The following is a 21876-nucleotide window of genomic DNA, read 5'->3' as shown; positions in this document are numbered from 1 at the left end:
CAAACACTCACACTCATTATAACACATGCATGCTCGTACACACACCTGGGCCACCCACCCATACACCCACACACACACAGACACACACAAACACACCCACACTAAAACAGATATCAGTGAGTGAGCACACCCAGGTCAAGCAGGCCCAGGTGGCAGCGTTGGGACAGTGTGATTAAAGGGTTCTGTTTTAAACAGTGTTATCCACCTCCACTAACCGGAGCAGATATGGTGCAACACTCCCTAACAACAACTAGGTCTGTGAGCCTGGTGACCCCAGAGCTTCTTCCCAGCCAAGCCCCGCTTCACCTACAGCGCGCGACTGCCTGAGCCCAGAACACCAAACCATCCGTCAACCAATCATCCGTCAAGTCGCTGGCGGGAAAAGTTTAGTGGACAATTACGATAAAACAGAGACTCCTCTTGGCTGCAGCTTATACCTATCGGTAAATGATTGGGTTTCATAGACAGCTGGCTAGGCAGCCAGCCAGACAGGCATCATAGCAGGCAGCCAGCGCTCCAGTGCGCTTGATCAGTAGGCAGACAGCCGAGGCGGGCAGCCTTCGTCGCTGCGTTCCTCCAGCTCTCGGGATCATTAGAGCCTCTTTCGATCCACTCCCGTCTCAAACAAGCCTGATGATTATCTCCTGCGCTGTGCGCCGAGTGTTGATGTGAATGTAGCCGACACACACTCGCAGACAATCAGAACACGAAACAAAACAAAAGGTGGAGAGTGAGCGACAGAGAGAGAGACAAAGAGAGAGAGAGAGACAGACAAAGAGAGAGAGAGTCCCTCACCAGCACATCAAGTGTGGGAGCTCTTCTTAAGTGGATAGGGCCTGGGTGAGGCTGTGAGGAGATCTTACGCTGCAGAACCCCCCCCCCCCCCTTCCTCCAATCACACATTCTATTTTGGCGACGAGTGATTTTTTTTTCTTCGTTCGCAAGCGCTTTCACACCGCGTTGGAAGGTACGGCAGCTATCTGCCAGGGGAAGGATCTGTGAGGCGGGAAGCAGCAGACTCCCTGGACTCTAATTACTGGAACTCTTCAAGTTGGCACACACCGTCACAGACCAAATCTCTGACATATTACACAGACAGACAGACAAACAGACAGACAGAGCAACGGGTAGACTTTCTAACAGCATGCTTGTTAGTCACCTACAGTATTAAGACTGAGACCAGATGACACTGAGGAGCACCCCTGCGGTTGATCTCCCTTAGATGTGCAGCCTAATCCCGCGCTTACGAGAGTTTCAGACCCGGAGCAGACACATGCTGTCGCCGAATACAAATGGCGACAATGGAGTTGAAATGAAATGCCTGACTCTTGTTCTTTGTTGTACGTCTTAATCTTCTTAAAGGGGTTTCGTAAAGGTTCTAACGACGTGTGGGAGCCGTGGAGAAGCAGAGGTCTGTGGGTCTGAATGCTAGTGAGTCTGAGACAGGCGGCTGCCATCTCTACTGGTACCAGGTGGGGTTGTCATCCCTGTGTTAACCACCTGCTAAACTCATGGGGACTGGCGAGACAATATAGTTAGCGCTCAGCATGTGGCTATATCTCGGGGCTGATGCGGTCCCCCCATTCCTCCCTTGCCTGGTTTGTAGAGATCTCCCAGGGAAGCAACGCACACCAACCGCAGCTGTGGTTCATCGTTATATTCAAACGCACATTTGATCCCGTTATCTGTGTGGTTTGTCTGTGCGATCCGACAGTGAGCCACAACAGCCGCTGGAGCTCGGAACCTTGCTGCAAAAGGGGGAAGAATCCTGCCCGAAGCTTGTAACGTCATTAACCTGATTTCCCTGATGTGTTTGGCTGATATCTAGACTAGAGCACATCTGAAGGGTTTTCATCAAGGAGACTCATTCAAAATGGCCTCCGGTGCTGCATGAAAGTCCAGAGGGGCTGTTAAGTAAATTGCTTCTAAAGTAAGAGGAAGCGTTCGCAGGAGCGTGCGCAGGCTGGAGAGAAGGTATCAACAACGAGGCCACAGCTCGGTCGACCGTGTCAAGACACACCGATCGACCGAGTACAGAGTTCCCGCTCTCCCAACCGCACCTCTCATCTGAAGTAACACTAATACTAAATGCACCATGCGGCGTCACTGCCCTTTAATCCCCTAAAAGAGTTGACCTAAACGCAGCAAACAAACAGACACAGACACACTCAACAACAAGTCAACAGTGTTGACCGGCGACACGGACGCGCACCACGAGACGCCGGGCTCACCTGTCCTTCCCCGTCTCCTTCTTGAAGACCATGTCACAGTAGTTCATCCTGTCCTCGGTGGTGACGTAGATGCGAGCGTCGGGGTAGTTGCCCAGCGCCTGCCGCAGCATGTTGTACACCACGCCCTTCCCGTCCGTCCTCATGTTCCTCAGCGGGCCCCACACCACGTACACCGTGTCGTTGGCCTGGCCGAAGAAGAGCTGGGGCTTCTGCAGCAGGAGGGGCACGCTGGTGTGGGACACCACCCTCAGGGTGGTGCGGCGGCCCACGTCGTGCTCGAAGCCCCGCGTGGGCGCGTTGTTCATGCGCCAGATGCAGGAGGAGCGGTCGATGTCGGGGCCCGCCGCCCGGCTCAGAATCTGACCCGAGCTGGACACGATGCTGCACACGTCACAGTGCAGCTTCAGGGGCTGAGGGGGAGCGAGAGGGGAATATACTGTTAGGGATCAGGTGGCTGAGAGGTTAGGGAATCGGGCTAGTAATCAGAAGGTTGCTGGTTTGATTCTCGGCAGTGCCAAATGACGTTGTGTCCTTGGGCAAGGCACTTCACCTTCTTGCCTCGGGGGAATGTCCCTGTACTTACTGTAAGTCGCTCTGGGTAAGAGCGTCTGCTAAATGACTAAATGTAAATGTAATGATTAGTATCTCATCGCCCGTATGATTTTTTTATATACCGATTTCGCATTGTGAATAGACATTGTCGATGCTGGAGACACCTGTCCGTTTTCGCTTTGCAGGTTGATCTGGAAGCGAGGTTGCTTTTAAGAGATACAGGGACAAACTGTGGGTATGCACTTCAGAGCACATCGGGATCACAACAGGGATTGTGATCGTGTCATCTGTTTCCCCTCGACGGAAGCAAGGGGATTCAACTCAAACTCAACTTGCAGTGGCAGCATCATTCTAAATTCTGCCAAAGCTCTTTGACTTCGAGAGCATGCACCCCCACACTGACAAATGAGATGTGGGTTTATTTAACGGAAGCTAACATGCTTTTTCGTTGTCATAAATGAATTTAAGGGAGGTCGGAAATGAGGCTAGACTGTTGTTATTCACATTAAGGACGCCGGCTTGCTATGTTACCAAACCGCATGCACTCCAGATAATCGATAGCGCTGTGTGCATTACGGTAAGTGCCTTCTGAGGTTTAAGACGTCCACTGTGTGTACTATCATCTGTCACGCATCCTCCTGTGTCGCACAAAGGAAAGCTTGCACACTGTTGATTTCCAGTTACTATGGGGCCTGCAAGACGGATTTCAAGGTTGAATAGAATGTTTGTCTGGGCCGGACTCTTTCATTGACTTGGTGGTTGGAGACTGGAGACACCCATCACGGGAGCCTTGAGCTGTCAGCGAAGCCTCCATTAGCCGCAGCTCTCCCCTCAGACTGGTCCTCTCATAACTCCATCTCCTACACCTCTCACACATATAGATGAGCTTGTCCGGGGGCCTGTGGGAGCGCTGGCAGGCAGGGAGCACGCCCTGCTGGGCCCGCCCCCCGGCCCAGTCACTTCATCTTGCTGGCAGTCTTGCAATTACCTGGATTTAAACTGACCGGATGCATGCAGTACGGATCACTGGCATGGCATTGAGAAAGCATGACATTCTCGGGATGTGTGAGATATGTTCCAGCTGCAGAGCGAAGGGAGGTTGAATAGGCCACTCCGACGGGCATTACAATCCAGCGTCAGTTTAGAAATCCCAAATTACGCTCTCAGTAATAAGAAAGCATGAAAATCTAACCCCAAATGCAAAGTCCCCCCCCCCCCCCCCAAGTCTTTATGTTATAAAAAAAAAGTTGGGTATGTTATGACAGCATACTTAACAAAGAAGACATGAGCGTCAATATTAAATGGTTTTGGGAGACACACTTAACCATGAGTTTCATTAGGATGTTTTAAAGCATGATTCATTAATGCTGGGTAGTTCATACATGGATGATCCCAGTGCTGTTGTGCAAGGCTCCCTTATGGTGCCCCATACAGATTTATCCAATTAAATGAATGTAATTTCAGTTGCATTATCGGTGTGGAATGTCAAATAAGTGTTCAAACGGAAAATAGAATCTAAATGCACTTTTTAAATGCGAATAGGATTGAGTTTTCATAATATTGAGAGGTCATTGCGAATGTTTGCAGTGTTTTCTCATCGAAACTGCCATCCAAGAAATCCGACAAATGGGTTTTTGGTTTCATTTTGTATCCATTGTTTACATTTCAAATCACTGGATCTCACCATTTGAAGTCTAAATGGAAATATTGAACTTCTGTCACAGTCAGTGAAGGACCTAGCCGGTATGCAAGGGTTTTTGGAAAAGACAAATGTACTCAATTACTCATGAAATGTGGAGTTAGAACAATAAGTCAGCCTGATAGACAGTTTCAATCAAATCAGCGGAATGAGAAGGCACCGTGCTCCTGATGCATTATGGGAGAATAGCATGGCAAAGCCCCTTGTGTGACATCCCCCCCACCACATAGGGTGAGGCAAGATGCACCTCATTGTCCACTGGATCCCAATTCTGCTGAGGAAGTATGAATGCCTGCTTAATGACTGATGGTGTCTTACACAGTCAGCCTTTCACACCAGCCTAATCACTTATGACACCTGACACAAGGACATCACTCTAACTCAAACTCTACAACACTCCAGGTTCATTAATGATTCAGCAGGCATATGTAAGACTGCTGTTGCTGGCATTAACTTTCACACCACTCACTGCCTGTTCTCATTTTCTGTAGGAAAGCACTAGAGAACTGAAGGAGAGACAGAAAGTGAGATAGAGAGAGAGAGACAGCGTGAGCGAGCGAGCGAGAGAGAGAGAGAGAGAGAGAGAGAGAGAGAGAGAGAGAGAGAGAGAGAGAGAGAGAGTGGAGACCTGCATCGATACATCCTACCAATCTTTAATACGATTTACATAAACATCCACAGGGGCCAGGCGCAAAGTGATTTAAAGCAGGCTTGTCTGGGCTTGTCCTGGCCCAGAAAGGGGTGAAGATGTTGGTATGATGGCTGTAATGTGTGATTGCCTCTGGGCCCCTGTTGTACGGAACCCTCCAGTGGCGGAGGGCCACATTTCACATCAATCTTCCCATACAGGCCTGGCGAATATCATACATCCTCTATCCATTAAAGAGGAGGGCAACCAATAAGACACCCTGGATTTACAGCCGCCCCAACCAGGGAGTACGCTATCTTTAATCCACTGCATCTCAAAATGTTAAATCGCATCTGGGCCTGTGGGTAGACGAAGCATACGTGTTGTTTGTTTCGTGGCGCAAATAACTCACATTTGTTGGCTATGGACGCAATGCAAATCCACTCACTCACCGAGCATGTTCCCTCTCTCGTGCTCGGAATTGAACTCCTTTGATACTTTCATTTCCATAAATTGTGCGGGGAACACGTATCCCCGAGCTGTTTGATGTTTAAAGATCTGGAGCACATGTACATGGAGGTTTGGAATTTCTAAAGAATAATACACACCAGAGACATCAAATAGCACCATTGCAAATCCAGAATAACGCATGTAATGAATAAAGCAGAATGTATTTGGTCGTATTGTTGTGGCATTGTATTCCAGATCGCTTACTTACTGCCATAGCGAGGCACCGACTAGTCAGAGGTTATGAATCAAATATGAGTCTCCAGTTAATGAAAGGTTATGAGCCATGGCTGTATTAGGTGTGTGTCTGTGTGTGTTATATGTACCTGTAGCACAGCTGTGTGTGTGTACTGCTTTGCTTTGTTATGTGTGTGTGCACGTGTGTTCGTGTGAGGAGCTGTGTGTTTGTATGGGAACATGTGTGTGTGAGCAGCTGTGTGTTTGTGCGTATGAGTGTGTGTGTGTGTGTGTGTGCGTTCCTCTCACCTCCTGCTTGGGGATGCTGACGTAGCCCAGGTGAGGTTTGTGAGGCTGTCTGGAGAACATCCAGCGGCTGCTGAAGCTCTGTCCGAAGACAGGCTGCAGGAGGAAGTAAGGCTTCTCCGAGTAGTTCACCACCACCACGAACAGCGACACCACCGCTATCAGGCTGGTGACGATCACCGACTTCTTCTGAGAAGGAAAAGAAAGACAGTGAGACAACATGGTCTGCCTCGGCCCAGTGCCATTCAGTCCTTGAAACGTTCCAAAGTTCTCCATCCCTCCTCAGTGCAATGAGTTGTTGTTATTGCTACAACGACAGCATAAAGAGCAGGTGTAAAGGTCCCAGTTCAATTCCTTCCATGGCAGCGCAGTCGAAGTAGAGGAAATCCATCACCCCCCCCCACCAATACACTCTTAATCCCCTTCCCAATGCACCGGCGCTTCGCCTCTCTGCATTCAGAATCAGATAGAGCATATTTGAGCAGTTGTGAAAGAGCTGACCCAGCGCTGCGTCGCGGTTGCCCCACCTTCTTTATGAGAGAGAGGGGATTAACAGTCAGCCACCGTGTGCAAATACAAGCGCCCGCTTTTCCATTTCAGCGCCTCCGGCAAGTTTTTTTGGGGGGGCGGGGGGGGGGGGGGGGGGGGGGGCGGATCCGTCGCTTAACGGAAAACTGATCGGCCGGAAGTTGGACGAATTATGAGCGTGGCGAAAGAGTGCTGATGGGTTCTAAATGTATACTGCAGCTAAGCAGAGCGAGGCCAAACCGGTCTGCGTGAGGATCTCCATGCTCCTGGCAGGATGAGGAACCGAGATCGATGCACACGGGACAGCAGAGAGAGATAGGGGGAAATGCAATCAGTTTGCAAAGGACCTGCATACTGTACTGCATCATAAACCAAGCGCCATGATAGATATGTTATCGCCAACACAGATGCAGCCGTGAACACGGGCAACAACGGCCCGTGAAATGTTCGCGGAGCGCCACTCCAAAGTTGCTCAGGGGAGAAACGGCGGGTTTTGAAAAAAGTGTGGCCATTACTAAGATTCTTTGAAGCTATCTGATGGCAAAATGATTCGATCTACAGTGGAATAATGGGGTGTCTGTCAAGCCAAACTCCCTTCCCTTCCAGCTGTGATCTCCAACATCAGAAGTCTCAGGAGGTTGCCTCGGCTTCACAGAGGAAGATCAAACATGGGGGATGGTAGGAGAAAAAACACACCATTTACTGCACTGACAAGACGATCGCATTTTACCTATTGCATACGTGTTACATCACTGTCTATTTCATGGCAATACAACCCATCCGTGACAAGAAAACGCGTGCGACTTTGATCTCAGCAAATACTTGCAAAGAGGCTACAGCCTTTAACCTTCATTTGCCTTCCTTTTTGGAATGTTTTTTTCTCTCTAACAAAATAGAAATATATGCAAAACAAATCTGTGAGAGAACATTCAGTCCGCACCACACTTTTGGAGTGTTTTTTTCACTAACAATGATATATGCAAAACAAATCTGTGAGAGAACATTCAGTCCGCCCCACACAAACACTAAATGCCTCCATAGTCGATTAGTAGATAAGTAGTATGCGACTTGCAAAAGGAAGTTATGGTTCCTCCCTCTGTAAACCGACAGAAGAATTCAAATGACAAAAAGTGAACAACAATGCATCCTTGAAAGATGTTATACTGAGATAGCGCTGCAGCACTTTGCTTAAGGTATTACCTGTTCCCATTCTCATATAGCACTCTCTACAAGTCTACAGCAAAAGCATCAACAGAAAACAGATAACAAATGTTTTCCTCCTTCAACCTCAATCTGGCAGCAAATTACTATGAAATGATGTGTCAACGTCCGGGGGGCAATTTGAGGTCTTGGAGTGGGCAGAGTGGCAGATGAACTTCCCCTGACTGAACAGGCGACATTTGACTCGGCTCCGCGTCCCCACATCCATCACGGTAATCACTGTCCAGGTCCTGTTCTGGACCATTCAACACATGAGAGGTTTTAGTCTGAGAGGAGGAAACAGTGGGAGGGAGGACAAGGGCAGCGCAGGACACGAGCAGAAGATGGCCGCCGCTACAGCAGCTCAATGAGGAAGGTCTGAATCAGCTCAACCAGTAGTGGTGACAGACACTCCTCTGCCACCTGATAATTGTAGCAACACGTCCAGGCATTGTTTCCTAACCAGAGCCAGAAGCAGCCAAGAGGAATGCCCACTGTCCCAGAGCAGGTTCGCGGAGACACTAAAGCTTCCTCCTTTGAGGTATTGATCTCTGTTTGCAGGCTCCGAGCTGAGCATCATTGAAACTCAGGACACGGGAAGACAATCATTCTCTCAGTCAGACCCTCCTGGTCTGTCTGTGTGACTGGGTTTTATAAGGAGCTTTATGGAAAAGATCCATGAGGGGGATTTTAATGGTCATATCAGTCCTTTCTTAAGTTTGAAACAATGCATGCATTCAATGGCCTTAATTCATAACATCATTTTTATCCTAAAAAAAAATAACTCAAAATGTCTTTCTAGCAAAATGGTCACACATCCACTAAATATCACACCGTAAAACCGTAAACAAAAACATAGCCTACATGCGTGACACATGAAACATCTCAAAGTGACTTACTACTTGGCTTGGTAAACAGAGAGCACATATTTAATTCAAGAAGCTAATCACAGAGGGGAATTAAAATAATAAGTAGCTCAACCTGGAGAAAATGGCTCATGAAAAAAGCATATCTGGTAGCTATTTACAAAGGTCTCCTGGGTAATAACGAAACCGAAAATTACATTTGCAATGCAAAAACGCTACTTTCCTGGCACGTTATTCCAGCCGCTATGGTCCAGCGAGCACTTAAATCCAATTTCAATTAATCAGGGATTCAAGAAAATATTTACCAAGCCCTTCTCTCTCCCCACAATTTAATTCAAGTGTCACTGCTCTCCAAGGCAATAAAACTAGGAACATAAACAAAAAAAAGACTCTTGTGATAAAGTGGATTTAGATCTAATAATCTCTCCACTGTATTACAGCAATATTGTTTCAACCAAAAATAGAGCGTAATATAAAATGTCCTTGGAGCAACACGACTGCGTTTGGTGTATTTCAAAATGACTCTTTTCATTTGTATAAATGGAATGCAAATAATGTGGATATAAATATAACTATGCAACAGCTACAAATATTAATAAGAGTAGGTGGTGAGAAAATGGAACCACACAAACGTGTGAGCAGCCCATCTGAGAGAAATAGAAGTGGGAAAGTGTTTCTGCAGGACACGCAGGCATCTTCCTGCTCAGGCCAGCAGAGGGAGCAGTGCACTTTCTCACATTCACACAGCAGTGCAGCTTCCCTTCTCCAGCGTGTATTAGAGAGCTGAGAGGCCGATGTGGAACCTCCTATAAGGATCTGTGGAGTTCTGCTCTGTAATCGTTAGAGGAACAATGCCAAACAGCTACAGCTCCTTGGAAAGCACTGCATACCAAGCAACTTTTGTGGGGTGAATTTTCAAGGTTTACTTTCTGACTCAATTTGCCAATGAATTTCAATGCAAATGTAAAAAACGATTTACTACTTTGATGATGGATAAGGAACCCTTGATTTAAATATTAAATATTCAGTACTAGCAATTATCCTTTTCATTCCTCTCATGTGGCATCTTTCTGTTGCAGTCTGTATGATTTCCCTAAACTCATTCAGTTGACCTCAATAAATACCACTCCCAAACAACGGTGACATCTGAAAAAAGAATCCCTTAATTCAGGTCACAAAAACGCTAATCCTGGTGGCATGATGGCAAACCATTTAGACGACGGGTGCCAACGAGGAGAAGTCTGTTTCTTTGTGTATGTGTATTCTCACCAGGGGGAAATGATCAGATTGGATTCCCCCTTGAACTCCTTTTGAGAGAAGACAAGAGAACTCATTAATCTGCAGTGTGTGTGTGTTTCTGTGTGTGTGTGTTTCTGTGTATTTCTGTGTGTGTTTCTGGGTGTGTATGTGTGTTTGTGCGTGTGTTTCTGTGTGTGTGTTTCGGTGTGTGTACGTGTGTTTCTGGGTGTGTGTACGTGTGGAATGTGTTAGTCCTTCTCCACCCTCTATTTACGTTAATCTGATATCAAAAGAAAAATTAGCCCTGTGAGTAAAGTAATAAATATACCTATATGATCCTAAATTCTGATACATTCCTAAAACGACTTAGTATGTGACCAAGTGAAGTTTGATACTTCCCTTCTGCTGTCTTACAGAGAGAGAAAAAACAAAGAAAAATACTTTTGTTTTGCTTTCTTGCAGAGATCTTTGAAAGGACACCTCACCTTGAGAATAAAGTGTCCTTGAGTCTCAATCTCCAAGCATGAAACGCTGTAATTTACAAAGCCTGGACACAGTCACACTGTGTCATACTTGGTGAGTGATGGACACCGCTCCCATTCTCCTCCTCCCTAAAACGAAGCACTTAAAGCAATTGTATTCCTCCCTTACTGGCTATGAGCTTCCTCTCATCTGCTAATGTCTCCTCTTGGGTTTATGGTTTTAGTGGCCCAGAAAGCCTCCGGGTCACACCATGTCACCAACAACATTACAGAATGTGGACCACGCGACGCACATAGTGTTTCCCTCCTCTGATTACTGAGATTCAGGACGGCTTGTTCTGTTAATGGTTCCATACCACGCCATCTGCTCCAATCTGAGGTTCACAACACAGAGAGGAGACTAACACTCATCCCCTAAACCCCAAAAGTTATATAATAAATGTTTCTTTCCTCTCTTTCTCTCTGAGGTCTGTAGTCCGGTTGGGTTCAACTTGGTTGAATATTCAAGGCTGTCAGTTATAAGCACCAGTAATCCAGAATGTAAACTGCACTAGGCCAGAGACAAAAAGATGAGTGGTGCTTCAACAGTAATACGACTGTGACTGACACTTTAACATATACTGATGATGGAGTTTTTTTAAGTAGTGACACAGATGGCTGAGAGCGGGAGAGATTGGTCCTATCAAGGACAAGCCTTGCCTGATGAAATTGCCATGGCCATCCACTGTCTGGCGAGGAGCTTGGCAGTCACGACTCAAGACTGTGAATCACTTTGAGCACACGAGAATAGGGTTGCAAAGCTACATGAAACGAAACTGCAAACTCCACATTCCAAACTCAACTTCTACTTTTCCAACTGTAATTTACAATCCAGATATTGGAATGTCTCACATAGTCTAGGGCGGGGGTACTATAGACCAGACATGGGCATTGTCCCAGTCCGGCCCGCGTGAGGTAAATCAAAAATGTAAAATAAATACATGTGTTGAGCGGTAGTAGCCTAAATATACATCGCCTGATCACTGTAGTCTTTCAGGACTGTAGTCGCCTGATCACTGTAGTCCTGAAAGACTACAGTGATCAGGCGATTTACGTATTTGCGTTTACGCAGCCTCACCGACAGGAGACACTGAATTAGCTGTTGGTTATCCCTTAAAAAAACGAAAGGTTGATACAGAGTTTTTAACAAGACATGGACTTTTAAGTATCTTAAAAATCGGCACTACGGGACTGAACACGCGGACAAATACAAGAACTTGACTGATTAAGTGGGCGCGGGCCGCTGATGGTTGGTAGTTACCTCTCAGCTGTCCTTCGAATCTCAGGGGCGTAGGCAGAATAATCTTTTTGGGTAGGCTTAGAAAAATATGGATAGGCATCTTTTCAGTTTTTTTACTTATTTACTTTGGAATGTGCACCCGGTGCATAATTTTTCGGATATATTTTTGTATTTCAGTCTGGCTTGTTCAAGCACAAGCCAGACTGGATTTCTCTCACTGAAGTAAAATGAACTGAAAAATGCATGTATTGCTTTTTGTATAAAGTTGATCAATTGCATAATCTGTAACATACTGGAAGGCCAGCGTTGTCCTAGGATGCCCCTTGGACACAGTGCAGGTGGTGGGAGAGAGGAGGATGGTAGAAAAGCTCTCATCAATGATGGACAATGAATCCCACCCTATGCAGGACACTGTCTCTGCACTGAGCAGCTTCTTTGGACCGGCTCCTTCACCCTAGGTGCGTGAAGGAGCGGTACCACAGGTCCTTCCTTCCTGCTGCTGTGAGACTGTACAACTAGCACTGCTCTACACACACAAACACACACAGGACTCAACCACTCTAAATAACTCATGGACACACTTAAAGTGCAAACTACTGTGCAATATTTATATTTGTTTATTTATATTTGGTCTCAAACTGTGTTATCTTTTTTATAATATCTCATACTTACTTTGTAAATTGTATGTATACTTCTGTCCACTTTGCTGCTGCAATGCCCGAATTTCCCCATTGTGGGACGAATCAAATCAAATCAAATGTATTTGTACAATAAAGGTATATCTTATCTTATACTGCAAAAACACATTTTCAGTGTTTGTGAAGATTAATGAGTTAAAATAAAATGAAACACTGATGTAATGATTGTTTTTGTTCGTTCGTTCGTTATCTGCCGCTTGTCCGGGGGTCGGGTCGCGGGGGCCAACCTAAGCAGGGAGGTCCAGACTTCCCTCTCCCCGGCCACTTCCACCAGCTCTTCCTGGGGGACCCCGAGGCGTTCCCAGGCCAGCCAAGAGACATAGTCCCTCCAGTGTGTCCTGGGTCTTCCCCGGGGCCTCTTCCCAGTGGGACGTGCCCAGAACACCTCACCAGGGAGGCGTCCAGGAGGCATCCTGATCAGATGCCCGAGCCACCTCAGCTGGCCCCTCTCGATTGTTTTTGTTTTTACTGTTTATTACTTCGATAGGAATATTTTCCCATTTGACCTACACCACAACTTCATATATTTATATAAATATTTACAGAATATCCTGATAACCAGTAGCAGCTAATCAAAATATATATTTAGGCCTACTGCTTTTTAAAATGGGAGAAAATGAGTAGTGGGCAGAGTTAAGTTCAAGTGGTGCGGCCCTCCAACACATATCAGGTTTCTCATGTGGCTCCTTGTAGCCTAAACATTTATTGCCCACCCCTGCAATAGGCGGACTCCGGTCCAGATCTGGACCCGGACGCAATACAATTTTGACCGAAGCCAAAATCAAAATTCTAATTTAGTCATGATCCAAGCAAGTTTTCAACTTGCAAGGGCCAGAAAAATAAACCATCACTGTTCAGGACCCTGGACTGAATGGAAATTTGGTGAGTGGACCTTTTGGGTTTCTAATTGAGTACCCCTGGTCTATGGCATAGTAAAGCAAACCTCACTTAAATTGAACATTTCGGAGAGATAGAAAGATAACCACAAAGTAGGCCTACCGGGCATTCACAATTTGAGGCCAAAGGCAGTGGGGAGGTTAGCCTGGTCCTACCAGACTCTCATAAATTTCATTTGTACAGAGACGTACTGAAGGAAAATTAATATTGAGTAGAAGTATGTAGGAGGGCGGAGCCAGGCTATGGGGATCTCTGGCTGAGAAAGAAAAAAAATGTGATCGATCAGTAGAAATCCATTTCGGTTGACCCGATGAGAATGCAAGATTGCTGACATTTAGTATTTGGTGTTTCCTGCCTGAACCTCCAAACCAGGACTGTTCGATAGTGCCCGCTGCTTATCAGCCCTGACACCAGCACTGTCAGTGATAACAGAGATTATCCTCATTCAAACTGAGGAGAGCTATGAAGGGGTCAAGGCTAATGTTGAGCATACTGAGACCCAAATCAGGTAAAAGGAACAAAATATATTGTTATTCAGACGAGAGGGATCTTTGACAGAATGGGCTTCTTAAGAACACACTGTCACTGCTCACAAAGAATCTGAATAACATATACTGTGAGTGCCAGCCTAATTCCATGAACTAATAACATATCTAACAGGTGACAAAACTTACAAACAAATCAAGCAAAATATTCTTATGATGCTATACAGATATAGTTTTTTGTACATTTTGTACATCCCAAAGGGACTTCACTTCTGGAAGGTACCAAAGCCCATGTGTAGTCAATGCTTTTTTTTATTTCACAGTGTTGCTCATAACTAAGCAACAGCAATAAGAACAAATCCTTACACAGGCCGTAGAATGAAGAAGACTGCCATAGGACCTTTACTGTAGACACTACACCACAACTACTAAGTCAAATGAAAGTCAAAGCGTAAACTTTACGAAACAAACTATTTTGGTATCCTAGATAAAGAAAATATGTCCAATCTTTTTTTCTAATGTTTAACTGGGTTATGTAAATTGCATTTGGGTAGCACAAAGGGGAAGACAGAACAGTCTAAATGTTCATCCGGATTTAAATATAATTCGACACAAGTTCTGAGCCAAAAAGGAGGATGAAAGTTCTAGAGCAGGGGTGTCAAACTCAGATACACATTGGGCAGAAATTAAAAACTGGGACAAAGTCACGGGCCAGATTTCATATTTATTGGAGTAAAGGGTCGGGCTCATTTTGTGATCTCTGCAGCTGCCACAATAAAGCTAGCCGTTACAGCAGCTTCACTTTGTGATGTGGCCTTTGTGAACATAGTCTGTCGTGAAACCAAACTTCTTTTCATCTCCTCTACCTTCTGGCTCTTCCGCTTTATGTCAAGGTCCTTGTACTTGGTGGTGTTTCGTTTCATACTGTCTTCTTATGTTATATTCTTTCGTTACAGCCACGTTGGCTCCGCACACAAGACAAACAGGTCAGTCCTTTACGGTGGTGAACAGATATTCTGTCTCCCACCTGTCTAGAAAGCTCCTGTTTTCCGCCTTCCGTTTGGCCGTTTTTTGGGAGGGGTGTCTGACATCTGCCCGAGGTGACTGGTAGCATGAGGTTTGCGAATGAATGAAAACAGAGGAGGGGATGCTTGCAGGTCTTGATGCGCCAAGGCACTAGCAGAGCATTCTGGGATTTGTAGTATTAGCGGTGCATGCGTTACAGCAGTGGCGGGCCATGCATTTCCAAAAGAAAAATGTATAAAAACATAAGTCAGTGATTCTGATAGTGTTTAGGCTAGCAGAGAAGGCCTTTCTGGCCCTGTCAGCCACCACTGCATTACCGGCGGGTCAGCTCAAATAGAAATGTGATATTATCTTGCGGGCCAAATATAATTACGGGCCAGATTTGGCCCGTGGGCCAGAGTTTGACACCCCTGTTCCAGAGAGTTCTTACTGTATGATGAGTCAACAAACTAAAGACGAGAGGAAATGTTTGGTATGTACGAAAGCAGACTTTGGAATCAGCGAAAGTGAGCGGACCAAACACAAACTCCCACAGAATCATGGACACTGCCGTCATCTCTCAATTCTAAAACAGCTATAAATGACTTTACTGGATCAGTTGAACTCCTGAGCACTCCAAGTCTGACGGTAACATCTGTGAGGCCTTCTGGCAGATTTACAGGTGGCCATATTGGTCATAGCAACAATGGATGTGAAAGTCGACTCACTGACCGTTTGCAGTGCTGCTGGTGACAGAGGAGGGAGATGAGCCCCCCGACCCCAAGAGGAGGGCCACCAGCTGCGGTACACAACAACAACACCCACATCCACCAGCTGCAGTACACAACAACAACACCCACATCCACCAGCTGCAGTACACAACAACAACACCCACATCCACCAGCTGCAGTACACAACAACAACACCCACATCCACCAGCTGCAGTACACAACAACAACACCCACATCCACCAGCTGCAGTACACAACAACAACACCCACATCCACCAGCTGCAGTACACAACAACAACACCCACATCCACCAGCTGCAGTACACAACAACAACACCCACATCCACCAGCTGCAGTACACAACAACAACACCCACATCCACCAGCTGCAGTACACAACAACAACACCCACATCCACCAGCTGCAGTACACAACAACAACACCCACATCCACCAGCTGCAGTACACAACAACAACACCCACATCCACCAGCTGCAGTACACAACAACAACACCCACATCCACCAGCTGCAGTACACAACAACAACACCCACATCCACCAGCTGCAGTACACAACAACAACACCCACATCCACCAGCTGCAGTACACAACAACAACACCCACATCCACCAGCTGCAGTACACAACAACAACACCCACATCCACCAGCTGCAGTACACAACAACAACACCCACATCCACCAGCTGCAGTACACAACAACAACACCCACATCCACCAGCTGCAGTACACAACAACAACACCCACATCCACCAGCTGCAGTACACAACAACAACACCCACATCCACCAGCTGCAGTACACAACAACAACACCCACATCCACCAGCTGCAGTACACAACAACAACACCCACATCCACCAGCTGCAGTACACAACAACAACACCCACATCCACCAGCTGCAGTACACAACAACAACACCCACATCCACCAGCTGCAGTACACAACAACAACACCCACATCCACCAGCTGCAGTACACAACAACAACACCCACATCCACCAGCTGCAGTACACAACAACAACACCCACATCCACCAGCTGCAGTACACAACAACAACACCCACATCCACCAGCTGCAGTACACAACAACAACACCCACATCCACCAGCTGCAGTACACAACAACAACACCCACATCCACCAGCTGCAGTACACAACAACAACACCCACATCCACCAGCTGCAGTACACAACAACAACACCCACATCCACCAGCTGCAGTACACAACAACAACACCCACATCCACCAGCTGCAGTACACAACAACAACACCCACATCCACCAGCTGCAGTACACAACAACAACACCCACATCCACCAGCTGCAGTACACAACAACAACACCCACATCCACCAGCTGCAGTACACAACAACAACACCCACATCCACCAGCTGCAGTACACAACAACAACACCCACATCCACCAGCTGCAGTACACAACAACAACACCCACATCCACCAGCTGCAGTACACAACAACAACACCCACATCCACCAGCTGCAGTACACAACAACAACACCCACATCCACCAGCTGCAGTACACAACAACAACACCCACATCCACCAGCTGCAGTACACAACAACAACACCCACATCCACCAGCTGCAGTACACAACAACAACACCCACATCCACCAGCTGCAGTACACAACAACAACACCCACATCCACCAGCTGCAGTACACAACAACAACACCCACATCCACCAGCTGCAGTACACAACAACAACACCCACATCCACCAGCTGCAGTACACAACAACAACACCCACATCCACCAGCTGCAGTACACAACAACAACACCCACATCCACCAGCTGCAGTACACAACAACAACACCCACATCCACCAGCTGCAGTACACAACAACAACACCCACATCCACCAGCTGCAGTACACAACAACAACACCCACATCCACCAGCTGCAGTACACAACAACAACACCCACATCCACCAGCTGCAGTACACAACAACAACACCCACATCCACCAGCTGCAGTACACAACAACAACACCCACATCCACCAGCTGCAGTACACAACAACAACACCCACATCCACCAGCTGCAGTACACAACAACAACACCCACATCCACCAGCTGCAGTACACAACAACAACACCCACATCCACCAGCTGCAGTACACAACAACAACACCCACATCCACCAGCTGCAGTACACAACAACAACACCCACATCCACCAGCTGCAGTACACAACAACAACACCCACATCCACCAGCTGCAGTACACAACAACAACACCCACATCCACCAGCTGCAGTACACAACAACAACACCCACATCCACCAGCTGCAGTACACAACAACAACACCCACATCCACCAGCTGCAGTACACAACAACAACACCCACATCCACCAGCTGCAGTACACAACAACAACACCCACATCCACCAGCTGCAGTACACAACAACAACACCCACATCCACCAGCTGCAGTACACAACAACAACACCCACATCCACCAGCTGCAGTACACAACAACAACACCCACATCCACCAGCTGCAGTACACAACAACAACACCCACATCCACCAGCTGCAGTACACAACAACAACACCCACATCCACCAGCTGCAGTACACAACAACAACACCCACATCCACCAGCTGCAGTACACAACAACAACACCCACATCCACCAGCTGCAGTACACAACAACAACACCCACATCCACCAGCTGCAGTACACAACAACAACACCCACATCCACCAGCTGCAGTACACAACAACAACACCCACATCCACCAGCTGCAGTACACAACAACAACACCCACATCCACCAGCTGCAGTACACAACAACAACACCCACATCCACCAGCTGCAGTACACAACAACAACACCCACATCCACCAGCTGCAGTACACAACAACAACACCCACATCCACCAGCTGCAGTACACAACAACAACACCCACATCCACCAGCTGCAGTACACAACAACAACACCCACATCCACCAGCTGCAGTACACAACAACAACACCCACATCCACCAGCTGCAGTACACAACAACAACACCCACATCCACCAGCTGCAGTACACAACAACAACACCCACATCCACCAGCTGCAGTACACAACAACAACACCCACATCCACCAGCTGCAGTACACAACAACAACACCCACATCCACCAGCTGCAGTACACAACAACAACACCCACATCCACCAGCTGCAGTACACAACAACAACACCCACATCCACCAGCTGCAGTACACAACAACAACACCCACATCCACCAGCTGCAGTACACAACAACAACACCCACATCCACCAGCTGCAGTACACAACAACAACACCCACATCCACCAGCTGCAGTACACAACAACAACACCCACATCCACCAGCTGCAGTACACAACAACAACACCCACATCCACCAGCTGCAGTACACAACAACAACACCCACATCCACCAGCTGCAGTACACAACAACAACACCCACATCCACCAGCTGCAGTACACAACAACAACACCCACATCCACCAGCTGCAGTACACAACAACAACACCCACATCCACCAGCTGCAGTACACAACAACAACACCCACATCCACCAGCTGCAGTACACAACAACAACACCCACATCCACCAGCTGCAGTACACAACAACAACACCCACATCCACCAGCTGCAGTACACAACAACAACACCCACATCCACCAGCTGCAGTACACAACAACAACACCCACATCCACCAGCTGCAGTACACAACAACAACACCCACATCCACCAGCTGCAGTACACAACAACAACACCCACATCCACCAGCTGCAGTACACAACAACAACACCCACATCCACCAGCTGCAGTACACAACAACAACACCCACATCCACCAGCTGCAGTACACAACAACAACACCCACATCCACCAGCTGCAGTACACAACAACAACACCCACATCCACCAGCTGCAGTACACAACAACAACACCCACATCCACCAGCTGCAGTACACAACAACAACACCCACATCCACCAGCTGCAGTACACAACAACAACACCCACATCCACCAGCTGCAGTACACAACAACAACACCCACATCCACCAGCTGCAGTACACAACAACAACACCCACATCCACCAGCTGCAGTACACAACAACAACACCCACATCCACCAGCTGCAGTACACAACAACAACACCCACATCCACCAGCTGCAGTACACAACAACAACACCCACATCCACCAGCTGCAGTACACAACAACAACACCCACATCCACCAGCTGCAGTACACAACAACAACACCCACATCCACCAGCTGCAGTACACAACAACAACACCCACATCCACCAGCTGCAGTACACAACAACAACACCCACATCCACCAGCTGCAGTACACAACAACAACACCCACATCCACCAGCTGCAGTACACAACAACAACACCCACATCCACCAGCTGCAGTACACAACAACAACACCCACATCCACCAGCTGCAGTACACAACAACAACACCCACATCCACCAGCTGCAGTACACAACAACAACACCCACATCCACCAGCTGCAGTACACAACAACAACACCCACATCCACCAGCTGCAGTACACAACAACAACACCCACATCCACCAGCTGCAGTACACAACAACAACACCCACATCCACCAGCTGCAGTACACAACAACAACACCCACATCCACCAGCTGCAGTACACAACAACAACACCCACATCCACCAGCTGCAGTACACAACAACAACACCCACATCCACCAGCTGCAGTACACAACAACAACACCCACATCCACCAGCTGCAGTACACAACAACAACACCCACATCCACCAGCTGCAGTACACAACAACAACACCCACATCCACCAGCTGCAGTACACAACAACAACACCCACATCCACCAGCTGCAGTACACAACAACAACACCCACATCCACCTGCACGGCAAAATCAATAAAAGCTGAATATGAAAATCTGCATAGACAAACTAGCAACTGAAAAAATTATTACAACAAGGATCTCAGTGTGAACTTGAGTCCTAACGGCAGTAATGAAATGAACACATGCAGGGTGGTCTCTTTTCCATAATGAGTCGGGCAATTCAACTTTGAGAAGCAAGGAGTTCAGGCAAACTCATTTTCAATAAAGATCCTCGCTCAAATAGAAGTAATTTAAAACTAAACATCTCAGAGCATCAAGCTAAAAGAACCAAACCCAAGCCATGCCTCCATTAGCCTCCCTTGGGGTGCAATAACCATAGGGTAGACCTATGGACCTGTGTACCTAGGGAAGGGCTCTGTGACACCCACTCACTTCATACTAAGACCTAGGCTACCCTTAAAGTTATCTCTGTCATTCATTTCTGTCTGTCTATGTGTCTCATTCTACCATGTGTCATTTTTTAAGTCAGGATCGCAGCATGTAGGGGACAAAGTATACGAAACCTCTGTGAATCACCCAACTGAACTCATTATTTAAGCCTGTATGAAAATACAGAAGTTGACAAGGCAGTAAAAAAGCCGGTCTCGATGGAGCTATTACCCTAGACAAGGCCCAGGGGCTTGTGGTTACTACAACACTAAATACAATTACTCAGATTTTTCAGCCTGTTTGCAGGCCTGGTTCAAGGGCAGAGCGTGGAGAGAACAAGACACGCCGCACAGTACCAGAGATCAGTCATCACCCGGGGAGCCGGCCCATGGGATTCTGCCACCTCACCGCCTGTTTGACTGCTGATTAGGATGGGAAAACCCCAACACAGGAATTACAGAGGCCATGTCATCCTGTGTGCCAAGACCTACAGGAGGTATCCGCATTAAACATGTAAAGTCTCCACTGCCACCTCCTTCTTTCTAAGCTCCCGACTGCCCCATGTTCAAAGCCAAACGTGCCAATATGATTTGCTAGGAACTTCCCTAACCCAGCGTGAATTACTCAGTAAATCCTGTTGAGAGGGCTCGTCTGCTTCTATGAAATGACGTCTTGGAAGGGATCACCAATGTTTACGGACAAACATCAAATCGTCTAGGATCTACTGTCATGGGATCTACGATCTAAGAGACAACTACAATCTCTGTATCCTCTAAATCTACTACATGTGAGACAGTCTACTAAGCACTCCAGACAACAGATTACTCAAAAGTCAAATTCCGACAGTCTGGAAATGGTGACTGGTACCCAGGTCTCCAATAAGCGTATTACTAAAGCAGCATGATTATTTATCAAGTGTAGCTAGTTTAATGCCAACTGTTTTCTTTAAGTCACACTTTACTGGACAACAGGTTAGATCTACCCATTTACTCCAACTTAGTTTAACAACAGTAGCTTTGACAAGAACCCCTCAGGTATCTTCCTCTGTCTCAAGATGATACTCCCTTCCACAACCCATCTTTGCTCCTATTGGGAACA

At 47.1% G+C, this 21876-nt stretch overlaps 1 protein-coding gene across 2 annotated transcripts in view; it reads right to left on the bottom strand.

Moving 5' to 3' along the window:
* The window catches only part of st6galnac3 (ST6 (alpha-N-acetyl-neuraminyl-2,3-beta-galactosyl-1,3)-N-acetylgalactosaminide alpha-2,6-sialyltransferase 3), a 39853-nt gene that overhangs the window by 15757 nt on the left and 2220 nt on the right, over window positions 1–21876 (bottom strand). For both annotated transcript variants that reach the window (XM_062481949.1, XM_062481947.1), the window contains exons 2-3: window positions 6104–6289; window positions 2232–2641 (exon numbers count right to left, since the gene is read on the bottom strand). In XM_062481949.1, the coding sequence (XP_062337933.1) occupies window positions 2232–2641; window positions 6104–6289 (596 nt within the window). The remainder of the gene's footprint in view (window positions 1–2231; window positions 2642–6103; window positions 6290–21876) is intronic.

This window comes from Osmerus eperlanus, chromosome 16 (assembly GCF_963692335.1).
Source record: "Osmerus eperlanus chromosome 16, fOsmEpe2.1, whole genome shotgun sequence".
Lineage (NCBI taxonomy): Eukaryota > Metazoa > Chordata > Actinopteri > Osmeriformes > Osmeridae > Osmerus > Osmerus eperlanus.
The sequence above is the reverse complement of the archived record's forward strand: the minus strand, read 5'-3'. Positions and strand labels throughout refer to the sequence as shown.